General features: G+C 42.0%; 1 protein-coding gene across 2 annotated transcripts; it reads right to left on the reverse strand.

Annotated features, from left to right (window-relative positions):
* Window positions 1-630: 630 nt before the first annotated feature.
* On the reverse strand, window positions 631-3216 carry LOC123403315 (remorin 1.4-like). Of its 2 annotated transcripts, none has more exons than XM_045097351.1 (6): window positions 2363-3216; window positions 2056-2150; window positions 1673-1957; window positions 1196-1571; window positions 1026-1107; window positions 631-925 (listed from the first exon to the last, which is right to left on the reverse strand). In XM_045097351.1, the coding sequence occupies exons 1-6, from the start codon at window positions 2386-2388 to the stop codon at window positions 734-736; spliced, it is 1056 nt and encodes a 351-aa protein (XP_044953286.1). In that variant the 5' UTR covers window positions 2389-3216; the 3' UTR covers window positions 631-733. The 2 variants fall into 2 exon arrangements, with proteins under 2 accessions (XP_044953286.1, XP_044953227.1); XM_045097292.1 differs by having other exon boundaries at window positions 1673-1963.
* Between the last annotated feature and the right edge of the window lie 9661 nt (window positions 3217-12877).

Raw genomic sequence — 12877 nt, forward strand, 5'->3', positions numbered from 1 at the left:
TACTTGAGTTTGCATTACAACTCTACGTTACACCTGGGACTATATGATGCTTTGTTTTTGACAAGTATACTGTTACATCAGATTAAGCAGAAATATTCTCTGCATGTGTGGTACTGAAACTGGATCCAATGAATGCATTCTGTGAACCAAGGGATATGCATCCCAACATGGCATATGCATGATCTTTAGTTGGCAGCTCCGAATGACACATCCCAACAAGGATGCCACCAGCTGAAGCTATTGCAGGTAGAGTGTTCCAACAGAAAACTCTGCTTCCAACTAAAGCTTAAGGAAATATTCAGATAGGCTTCCTTTCTTGGTCTATTGGAAATCAAATGATTAAGGCCTAGTTTTGCTAATGAAATCAGTCAAAATTTCACTTTCAACCCGTGGCATGCAACTGTCATCCTTACTCCTTTTAACCTTGGAATGCAGGCTGGAAGTTTCAAGATCAAATGATGGAGATTGTGTGGCGCTAGGAAACAAAGGTTAGCTCGTTAAAATCTGTATATCTAATTTGCACACAGGATACACTTTTTATGAACTCTTGCCTCCTCCAGGGGCTACTTGGTTATAGTTGTTTCGTCACACTATGAGTCCTGTCGAAATTCTACCACGTGGAGTTTGCACTGGTTGGCGCAATGTACTTCATTTAGGCGATACATAAACAAGTATACACAGTAAAGCAGCAGCACAACTAGATTCTTGGCTCACATTGTGTGTGTCCATGGTTTCAGAAGCAGCCACAGGACCGAGGAAGCTTCCCTGTCACTCGGATTTTAGCCGCCTTCTCCCAGACTTTGCCCTCGGCGCTCCTTTTCTTCTCCTCCGCTGACAGCCTTGATGCGGCGGCCACTTTGCTGATCCGCTTCATCTCATCATTGTACTCCTCCAGCGCCTTTGCCCGCTTCTTCTCGGAATCACCCTGCAATTAAAACAGCCAGAAGATCATGATCCAAAGTTATGAAAAGGAAATAATGCCAGAACAGAGCTAGGAAGAGGGATTCCGAGCAGCAGCAGAGAACCTCTTTGGGTTCCTTCTGGCGCCTGGCCTTGGCCTTCTTCTCAGTCTCCCATTCGGCTATGGTTTCCATCGTCTCGTTATACCTGGATGAGTGTTAGTTATCTAAAACAGTACTATATAACAGTGACTAAAATTCAGAAGATCGTCGGTTTCCACAGGTCTGCTACTCACTGCTCCTTGATCTTCGCCAGCTTCTCCTTCTCCCACGCCGCAGCCATCATCTCCGCCTCACTGGAATAAACCATTCCTGTAGGCCTGGCTGCTGGTGGCGCCCTCTGATTCGCCGGCTCCTGCTCGTGTTTCCAGCTCTCTTTCCTCTCTCGTGGAAACGAGGTTGTCGGGTTAACCCCGGGCTTCGCCTTCCGATTTGCCTCCTCTTGCTCAAAGTTTCTGCTCCTCTTCTTGTCCGGTATTTTCCTCGTGAAGCTTGGATTGTCCTTCAGGTTTGGGACGGAGTCGACCACCTTCCCTACCACGTTCTGAGCAGGAGTTAGACCTCCTGACTTCTTTGGCGCCAGTTTCGCCGGCCTCCTTACCGAAACATTCGCTGAAAGATGGCCATGATTAGCAGAATACACAAAATACATTGCCATACTTGATTTGCCATATAGTGATTTTGTCCACGCTGTTTATGCATGCATCCCTTACCTCCTTGTTCGTCTTCGTCACCAATTTCAACGATTTCTTTGTTACCACTAAACAATCTTGAGATTTTGCTTCCTTCAGTCGGCCTTTTAATGCTTTCGCCTCTCCTGGGTGGTGATCTTGGAGGCGGGCCGGCTGTGGGCTCATGAACTGTTACACGCTTCTGCCGAGATGCTGCCTTTTCCGGAATAGGCTTCTGTTGGGATGGCAACTTCTCTTCCTCCATTGCAGCAATGGCATATGCCACTGCTGCCACCGTTGCTGCGTACGCGGCATCGTATTCTTCACCTGCACCCATTTGCCCGCAAGATATTAATTCCACATCCATTTTGTCATAATAAGATTCACAGATCAAACCAGTTGAAATGCAGATTTTAATGGTATACCTCTTCCAAAAGGTTTGCCTCGCTGTTGCTGTGGTGGCATTGCCATGGCCTGGCCGCTGCCCTGATCTTCCTGCCCTACACCAGAAAACCGGACCCTGCAAAATTTCAAATCAGCTTCACAATACCTTCAACTAATTTCATAGGTCCGGGGGCTTTGTTCCTCCTTTTCAAACAAAAACAATAATAATTTCACAGGTGCAATGGCTAGCTTTTTCCTAACTTCTGAAACATATGAAAAGAAACCCTGTAGAACGCAGTAGTGCCGATGCTAGAAACAGAGTTGTAACAGGTTCCCTTGAGGCGGTACCTCGATTGTCTCAATCTACCGTCCATGGCGCACAACCGAACCGTGGGGAAGACAACCAGGGGCCTTTTCGACGCACAAACTTATGTCGTCGAACTTGCAAGCTTATTTCTAAGCTAAGCGTGCAACACATATATATACATATGGGGGGAGAGAGAGAAAGAAAGATAGAAAGAGAGAGAAGGAGCGAGGCACGAAAGCTGTTATCTTGGAGGCAAGCAAGTGGGATCGCTTTTGCCTCGTTAACAAGTCTTTGAGAATCTGCTGGACCTTTTGCTTTGCAGTGTGGTTAGCTGCTTTTCTACTGCCATTATTATTCCTCTACCTCTTCTGGATATCTGTGTGCTTGTTAACCCCCTGAAGGAGTCTTTTTGCCTTGTCTTGCAGATTTTAGCTTTGTTCACGGCAGTCTTATAAAGTTGTATACATATAATTAAGTGTTCAACGAACAAAGGCTTCTTGCTGCTTTGGAGTTCTATACATGTATTTGCTGCCTTGTTTGCAAGGAAAGATTCTCTGTGACTGGAATGCTGCCCAAGGCATGACAGGGAAGTAATGTGGTGTTGGTAGATTTTCATTCATCAGGCCCACAAGTGATTCACCCAAAGTCAGTTGACGTCATGTAATTAGTCCAGCCAGGCTCGTCCGGTTTGAAAAGCTCCTCCCTTCTTTTTTTACAGAGTTTGAGTTTAATGTAGCAGAGAACACCCAACCTTAAAGATGCACACAGTCTAAAAATTATACCGTTAGAAAGTAAACGATTTGAAGTTTCTAATGATTTTTTTGTGGTATATAACATGTATTACATTGGTGTATTTGTCAACCTAAAGATACGTGCAAGCCTTATAAACCAGAAAGGTGGTAATATTATTGATGATTTAATGATCTCAATGAAAGAGTAGGAAACTTACGGTTACGAAAGGGCACCACTAGACATCGGACTACTGATGCCCTGCCTCCGATCAGACTAGTCATGAGCCTTACGATTGATTCAATCTGATGTGTGCGCTGCCCCCTGGAAACAAGCTTGGACAGTTATTTCGTACATGCAAAATCCAGCATAAACTGCCTCCACAAATCACGCCGTTAAATGGGTCGCTAATTACATGGAATTATTTGGTGATATGCATTCTGGGTCCTTGGATTTAGGATGCAACTTGCAGATTTTAGGAAGCTTGCTTCTTAGGTAGCAAAACTTTTAACCAACATGCCAACGCCAAATTTGCATCAGATGCACGTGCTTCTACTTTTGTTTGTAATTAGTTTATGTTTCCATTAATTAGAGAATTTGCTTATGTGGTGAATGTCTACTCCAATATTTTTGAATGTTTTTGTCGTGTCGGCATATTATGTCTCAGAAGCATCAAGATCTTGTCCCATCGACTAAACAAATAGTGAATTGCTTCAAATATGCTTCCATCCAAAATAAAAATATTTCACATGTTTCAGAAGAATCACGATCTTGCTTCTATATACTTGAGAATTGCTTCAAACCATCTTCTGTCAAAAAGCAAAAATATTCCACATGTTTCACAAGCATCATGATCTGGCTTCTATCGACAAAACAACTACTTCAAACCTTCTTTTGTAAAAAAAGAAATATATTCCACATGTTTCGGAAGCATCGTGATCTTGCTTGCATCGACTAGAGAATTGCTCTGAACCTTTTGTAAGCATCACGTTCTTGCTTCCATCGACTAGACGACTCCTTTGAACCTGCTTATGACAAAAAGGAAAAATATTCCACATGTTTCGGAAGCATCATAATCTTGCTTCCATCGACTAGACGACTGCTTCGAGCCTTCTTCTCTCGAAAAAGAAATCTTGCTTCCATCGACTAGACAATTGCTTCAAACCTTGTGCCGTCAAAAAGGAAAAATATTCCACATGTTTTAGAAGCATCACGATCTTGCTTCCATCGATTAGACGACTGCTTCAAACCTTCTTTTGTCAAAAATGATAAATATTGCATATGTTTAGGAAACATCGTGATCTTGCTTCCAAAAAGAATATTATTTCACTTCCATTAAAAAGAACAATATTTCATCATAGTTACACTAGTTCATATAAATTCTTAGTTTGTTTACAAAGAGAGAAAAGGTTCTACTGCCAGGCAAAGTCAAATACTCAAATTGCATCCAAGCGTCGAAATCAATGGCTGGTACAAACATTTTCCATAGTGGTTATGGTTGGTAATGGTCATACCATAATAATCAGTAAAACAGTGTGTTGGAGAGGATGGCGATCAAAACTGGTACGTAAGTCAATGCATCTGTCCAAAAACTTGTTCATGTATCAGTAGAAGATTCGTCAGCTACCACATTCTTTTTTGGTTTTTTGAGAAAAAGCTACCACATTCTATTTAACTAGATATGAGCAGAAGGTTGGGTGTTACACAACCCCTTTTATTCATTAGTTACTGGCCTTGAAGGGAGTAGATTGTGAAGCCACTTGGTTTCACAAGAAGGCGCGATGTTCCTCCCTACCCCCTAGAAAAGAAAAATGAAATGAAGCAAAGTCGCACATCGATGCCCAAAAAATAAATCGGCTAAAAATTAAAAGAAAAATCCGAGGCCATCTCGAAAAGAAGATATAGCCATCAGTATCTACGTAATTCTACTGTGAACCCTTCAAGGAAAAAAATCATCTCACGGCCGCCAATGTTGATGGACCCAACTAAAGACTGAACTGAGAATATCATCCCTAAAGCCGAGCTTTCAAGCCACCTCCTTCAACAAGGGCACAATGCACATGCGCTAACATTATCTATTCTAGTTCAGAGAGGTGAGATCATGGTTTTAACTTGGAGTGAGTGCATACTTGTCGTCGAGCCCATAACTGTCAACAACCTCTCTAACGGATGACGATCTCCACTAGCCGGATCTCGACACTTAGAGCATCTCCAGCCGTTCGGCCCATCAAACACGTTCTTAGGTGGAAAAATAGCACCTCTTGGGGGCCATCCGGCGATATTTTCGGCACGGGGGTGCTCTGGCTCCCAGCCCCCCTCCCTCCCCCCCCCCCCCTGAGTTCGGCGTGTGGGAACTCAGATTCGACACAAGTTCAGCACATTTTCAACAAATGGACAATTTTTATCACATAGTTCACAAAAATCAATACAAATCAAGTACTTCAACGAAGCAAGTTCATAATTCGAACACAAATTAAAACACATCGAATTCGGCGTTGCTCTTGAGCCTCCATAGGTGCTCCATCAGACCGTGTTGTAGTACTTGATGCACCTGTGGGTCTCGGATCTCTTAACGCATATTGAGGAAGGCAGCCCATGCTGCCGGTACCTGGTGATCAACAACTCCAAGAGGACCCTGCCTAAAATATGGTTTGGTGTCAAACACTGGCTCCTCCTGCCCGCTCTCAATGATCATGTTGTGCAAGACGACACATCAATTCATCACCTCCCACATGTGAGATTTCGATCAGGTCAGAGCGAGGTACCGGACAACAGCAAATCGAGATCGGAGCACACCAAATGCCCGCTCGACATCCTTCCGGCAAGCCTCCGGACACTTAGCAAAGTGTAACTTCTTGCCTCCTGGCACAGGGTTTGAGATAGTCTTCACAAATTTTGACCATCTTGGATAGATGCCATCTGCTAGGTAGTATCCTTTGTCGTAGTGGCGCACATTGACCCCGAAGTTCACCGAAGGAGCATGACCTTCAACAAACTTCGCAAAGACATTCGAGCATTGCAGGACGTTGATGTTGCTGTGAGTTCCTGGCATACCAAATGAGTGCCAAATCTAGAAGTCCTGTGTAGCCACTTCCTCAAGTACCACATTGCAAGCTCCTTTCACTCCTTTGTACATCCCCTATCAAACAAATGGATAATTTTTCCATTCCCAATGCATGAAATCGATGCTTCCAAGCATCCTAGGAAATCCTCTTGCTTCATTCTGTACTAGGGTGCGAGTAGTGTCTTCAGCATTGGGTGATCGCAAGTATTATGGTTGAAAAGACCTCGATGACGCCTAGAGGGGGGGGGGGGTGAATAGGCTATTTAAAAAATTCTTCGAATTTGGCTTGAACCTAACGCGGAAATAAACTAAGAGGGTACTTGTCAAGCACAAATCCTAAATGCACTAGGCACTGCAACGTGCATTAACAACACGATCTACCAAGATGGACACAATACAGTTACTAACAAGCACAAGTAAGTTACACAAGTAAGTTACACAAACTTACTTGAGCTATATCACACGACAAGTGGGTGAACAACACAAGATACTAGATCACACTATATCAACACGATATATCAAGGGCTGCAAGTATGGACGTGTGGATATAGAGGGTATGCTTGAATGATTAATCTTGTACAAGAAATAGCCAACACAATATAATGAGCACAACCAATATGCAATGTATGTATGCTCAAATAACACAAGTAAACCACAAGTAAGGAGTTAGGGTTAAGGATAACCAAGGTCACTGAGACGAAGATGTATCCCGATGTTCACTTCCTTGGAGGGAAGCTAGTCACCGTTAGAGAGGTGGATGTTACCACGAAGGCACGCCAACGCCACGAAGGCTCACCCTATTCTCCCTTTGAGATAACACCACGAAGGCGTTTCTCAACCACTAGTGGTAAGCCTTTGAGGTGGCTTCCAAACCCTCACAAACTTTTCCGGGGGAAATCACACGGATTGATTCCTCTCCGAAGAACTCCTATCGCCTAGGAGTCTCCAACCTCCAAGAGTAACAAGATCACGGGGAATGCTCAAAACTTCCTCAAATCACAAATAGCTTGGGTTGAGAGAAGGAGAGGGAGACGATCTATCTTTTGATTGGAACAACTCTCAAAGGGGCTCACAAATGCTCTTGGGATCTAAGATTTGGAGTGAGAAAATGTGTGTGAGGTGGAAATGTGTTCTTATGAGGATAAGGCTGTGTTGGGCAACCCTCTCACGAAGTGGGAGGGGGGTATTTATTGTGGGGAGAGAAAAAGAGCCGTTGGGGACACTTTAAGTCACACAGGGTCCGGACGTCCGACAGTTGTCGGAAGTCCGGGCGTCCGCGAGGGGTCGGACGTCCGACAGGGGTCGGTCGTCCGAGGCCTATAGATATGACTGAAACTATTTTGAATTAAACAGCGATCGGACGTCCGACAGGGGTCGGTCGTCCGAGGCCTGTAGATATGACTGAACCTATGTTGAATTTATCAGCCACCGGACGTCCGGAGATGACCGGAAATCCGAGTTATACAGCTCAACTTCTACTGGTGGTAGGTTCCGGATTTCCGACGGGTGTCGGACGTCCGGCGCTCGAACGTCCGGAGTGAGCCGGATTTCCGAGATGTAGAACTCAACTTCTACTGGTGCAGGCTTCCGGATTTTCGGGTCTTGGCCGGACATCCGGGCCTCGGACGTCCGGAGGGAGCCGGAAGTCCGAGTTATATGACTCTGATTTCTCTGGTATAGGATTCCGGATTTCCGAACTAGTCGGTCGTCCGGTCCTCGGATGTCCGGAGAAAGCCGGATGTCCAAGGCACTGGTTCTGTTTTCAGATAACAACAAAACAGTGGAGATGTGATCTGAGCAGAAAGTGATGATGTAGTTTGAGCAAGTTTATCGCAAAACCTGTGATCCCCTCTTAATAGTGCGGGATCCCTAAGGACTCAAGAATCATAAAAGAGTACTGATGATCCATACTTGAGTGTATACTTTTATTCACTGATCATCACTCCGCACAACTAACGTCAAAGGAACTGATACCTTTGAGTTAGCCCTTTCACCTGAGCTTGATGTTGTTGTTCCTTCTTGGCTCAAGTTGAGAGCAAGACATGATGAAGTCTTCAAGTAGCTTTCCCATACACAATGCGGAAAGCCTAGCTTATGTATTCATCTTCATTTGTCCACCATGTGAACATCCACAAGAATCAAGCATGTAGTGCTCAGGAATGCTTATCTTGATCTTGTCCTTGTTAGCACATGAGGTTGTCCTTATCAACACATGATCATTGACAATAGTTTCAATGATATATTCGTGCTGATCCACTTGAACTTGCACACCACAATCTTGATGACGATCACCACTTGACGTCATCCTTCATGGGTTGTATGAGATCTTCCTTTTGACGCAAGCCTAATGGAAGCACACCTAACCCCCACACAGGAGTCTCACAAAGACCATGGGTTAGTACACAAACACGTAATGGACAATGCTTACCATACCATGGGATCACTTGATCCCTCTCGGTACAACTTATACGCTTTGTGTGTTGATCATCTTGATTTACTCTTTGTACGAGATCTTGATCAACCTAGTGTTTCTATGACCATTCTTTGGATAATACCATACCATGGGATCACTTGATCCCTCTCGGTACATCTTATACGCTTTGTGTGTTGATCATCTTGATTTACTCTTTGTCTGAGATCTTGATCAACCTAGTGTTTCTATGACCATTCTTTGGATAATACCTTGAATAACATCTTGGTCATCATATAAACTCCTTGAACCCGACATATGGACTTCAAGAAGTGCCTATGGACAAATCCTATAAATATAACTTAAGGCAACCATTAGTCCATAGGAATTGTCATCAATTACCAAAACCACATATGGAGATATATGCTCTAACAATCTCCCCCATTTTGGTAATTGAAGACAACCACTTCAAGAGAGTTTATATAAGGAAATAAGCATAAAAAAGCGCACACATACAAGGTAATAATGCATGTGTGCAAGATGTAAATGCTTACGCAATAAAAGCAAAACCCTCTAAACATATCCAAAGTAAACTCTCTAAACTTCTCCCCCATTGGCATCGATTGCCAAAATGGACGACAAGTTTAGAAAGCCAAAATAGTAGGTGGTCCTCCAAAAAGTGTGTACTTCTCAGCAAATGAGTGCAGAAAAATACACAAATACAATGATAAGTAGTTGGAGGAAAACAAACTATATTGAGGACCCAAAGATTGCAAATAAAAGGATCGTATGCCACAAAGACATACAAAGATAGAGGCAAGCAATCAAAGAATTCCAGATGGAACAAACAATCATATGGTCCTTCGAACCACATGAATAAAAGATATTATGATAGAGGCAACATAGTGCTTTATCAAAAACTAGAGAAGCTCCCCATGATTTGTGCACTAATATGAGATTTTTGTATTTGACACAGGTGCACAAAATAGGATCGTTGCTCCCCCAGAATTAATAGGAACACACAACGAGTGCAAGAAGATAGATGAGACAATAAGCATATCAATTGCACAAAACTAATGGTTGAGCAATATGTAAAGGAAGCAACTTAAGAATAAGCTCAACCAAAGTAATGTGTGTGAGTCATGGCAAAGCACTTGAGAAGACTTAAGATAAGGATGAGCATTACTCATCAACATAGTCTTGATGAATATGAGATACAAAGTGCAAGACATATCATTCCCACACACACATACTAGAAAATGGGTTCACAAGCTTACTAATAAACAAAATAAGAACCAACGCTTGTGACAACCCATTGTGAAGATAGGAAGTAAGAACCTTGTCAATAGGAGGGATACTAGTTGAAATGGCAAAACCCTCATCAAGACAAGCATGAGGAAAAATAATCTTCACGGCCAAAGAGTGCATCAAGATGTAGAAATAAGATGCGCACTCAAAACAAATCCTTTCACGAAGCCACCAAAAAAAACTTGAAAGAGGAAATGCAACGATGGACGTGAAAGAAAAGAGGATATCAATTAGAGATGTAACTTCTCTCATGTGTAAAAGATTCTAAGTAGAAGACAATCATGATGATATATATCCACAAAGAAGGATGTACACACGAAATGGTTACAAGAAGGAACAAACTAGATATCCAAAAAGGAAGTCATAAATATATCAATGAGATCTTTTGCTTGGAAGCATAGCACATGGCCTAATATTTTCTTATTGTACAATATGAACTTCCAACATACGAACATCAAAGACATCCCAACTAGTAGTAAGACATCATCGTTCGGATGCTTTGAGAAAGCAAACAAGTACTACGAGAACAAATCAAGAGATTCATGCCATGATGCAACCTGAAAAGGAAAGACAGGTTGGGTCCTTTGCAAGAAAAGAATGCATGAAGTGGATACTTGTTATCGAGACAACATTGGATTGATGTAGTAGATAGTTGTTCTTTGATCATCCTAACTTGGCTCCAATAATCACATGGTCTCAACATCTTCCTTATAGGTGAGCCGAGCATCCAATACATCTCCAGTTGTTCCTGGAACAACAAAACAAACAAAATGGTGCCCAAACTCATTGGGACCAAAGAGTTAGAAAACCAGCAATACATAGGAAAAACTCCACATACATATGTGCATATAGATATGAATTTGAATTTCATGCACACTTTAGCCAATTTATGACAAGGTGGAGTTTCCCCTATATATTGGGTCAAAGAAGGAAAGCAAGCAAAAGAAGTTGTATATAGTAGCTAGATACGCATGCTCAAGACTCTCAAGAATCAACTCAACACAAAGTTGAGAAGTCACCAAAAGACAAGGTATCAAGTGATAATAAGATCCTAAAACAAAAAGAACTATCACTTGAAGGATATCAATTAAAAGATACCTCAAGGAATGAGATATCCATTGACATATGCCAAATAGAAGGTAACAAGAAACCAATTGAAGGAAAACAAACACGAGGTATCTAATTTCCAAAAGAGAGCTAGGTTCCAACAAACCAGGCCCTCGACAAATTTTCATGATGGCACAAAGCATCATAAAGAGCAAGACTTGCCTCCCATCAACACACACTTGATGGGATCAAAAGATTTTATGATGGGTGAATAAAGAGAGTGTTTTAAAGAAAATAGGATAGCTCCCCCAAGGGACGTGCATTATATAGAATTTGCATTTAAATACAAAACACACACGATGGGATCATCACTTTCTCTATATCTATAAAAACACTAGACATGTTAAAATAGATTCATAAGAGGCAAGGAAGACAAACGAAACACAAAATCCAATGTAAAGATGATTAGCAATTCCTATCACATGATGGGAATACCAATTGTCAAAGACAAGAAGTATTTTCGAAGTGATACTCATTGGTAGATCACAAATATATCCAAGATCATCTTTACCCATAAAACGCAAGCAAATGACACTTGTAGAGCTAACATGCCACCTAGGAACAAGATAATTTACAATATCAACACTAAGTGGCAACACGTCAAATGTACACATTTTCTAGGTTTGTAATATGCACATAGCATATTACTCCCCCATAATGTGATAAACCAACAACATTAACAGGTGGCAAATTAAAACCAACAAGAGATACTTAATGGACCATATAGAATTTGAATTTCTCATGAGTAAGACATACCACATAGAAACTAGATAATCTTGAAGTATCAAAACTAAGTGGTATTCCCCATATATACATATTTATAGGATTGTGAGGTGTGCAAAGCACATCACTCCCCCACAATGGGATAATCCATTAATCTCTCACAAGAGCCAACAAAAAAAATATAAACAAGATGCAAAAAGGCTCAATACAAGACTCACATGTACATGATATGCAAACAAACATACCCATACTCGATTGCTCAAGATAAGCAAGTTGGAAGCACAACATATACAAACGCATGCAAGGTACAAAACCACAACATGCAAAGGGGAAAGCACCTAACAATGTAAACAGTTTAAGTATAAGTTACCGTAAGGGGGCACATTGGATATAAGATAGAAACTCAATAATCCAAATGACTTGGCTTGAGATAATATGAATGATGAAGACCCCTTAATTCTTCATTATGTATCCAAGTCTCTAATGTCCTCCATAGTCACCTATTGATCAAGTTTGAGCTTGTTGGTCCCCAACTACGTTGGGTCCTAAGAGGTTAATCACAATAGGCTTGGCAACCCAAATGGTTCTTTTCTTGACACCATTTTGAGTACCAACAAACTTGGCAAACACATTGCCAACCTTATCCTACCCAAGGGAATAGATATCATCAATAGTGATTGGGTTGGATAAGTTACCTCTCGTGCAAGACGAAGCGACGTGACCCTTCTCATGACATAAGTAGCAACATCTACCCTTTGTTTTCTTCCCAGTTGATTTCTCACCTTGGGGAGTGTTGGCTTGGGTCTTATTGGGAAGAGGCCTTCCTTCAACTTGTAGTTGTGTGTGTGATTGAGTTTGTGGCCGCTTCCCTTGTTGCTTGTGACTTTGAGACTTCGTCTTCAAAGGGCAAGATCTAACATGGTGCCCTTTAACTTTGCACTTGAAGCAAATGATTTTGGCCGAATTCTTAACTCGTTCTAGGCCACTCTTGTTCTTGTTTGAGTTTACTCCAACATCATTTTTGTCATTCGGAGATGTTTGCTCACACATGATGTTATTGAGTGTGGACATCCCTTCATGACACTGTTCCAAGTCTTTCTTCAAAGAAGTGACTTGGGCCTTGAGCTCTTCGATTTCCTCTGCATGGTTAGTTTTAATGCAAATACTAGAGGAAGTGTAAGTTTCATTGTTAGAGCAACAAGGCAAGGAAAGTAA

The sequence above is a fragment of the Hordeum vulgare genome, chromosome 1H (assembly GCF_904849725.1).
Source record: "Hordeum vulgare subsp. vulgare chromosome 1H, MorexV3_pseudomolecules_assembly, whole genome shotgun sequence".
NCBI classification, from domain to species: Eukaryota; Viridiplantae; Streptophyta; class Magnoliopsida; order Poales; family Poaceae; genus Hordeum; species Hordeum vulgare.

What these genes read in the sequence shown, in the direction of transcription:
- LOC123403315 (XM_045097292.1), bottom strand. Translation starts at nt 2,388, where the DNA reads ATGGACGGTAGATTGAGACAATCGAG. An exon ending in GGTAGATTGAGACAATCGAG is followed by an intron (nt 2,151 to 2,362) that starts GTACCGCCTCAA and finishes GAAATTTTGCAG; the next exon opens with GGTCCGGTTTTCTGGTGTAG. An exon ending in CTGGCGAAGATCAAGGAGCA is followed by an intron (nt 1,108 to 1,195) that starts GTGAGTAGCAGA and finishes ACACTCATCCAG; the next exon opens with GTATAACGAGACGATGGAAA.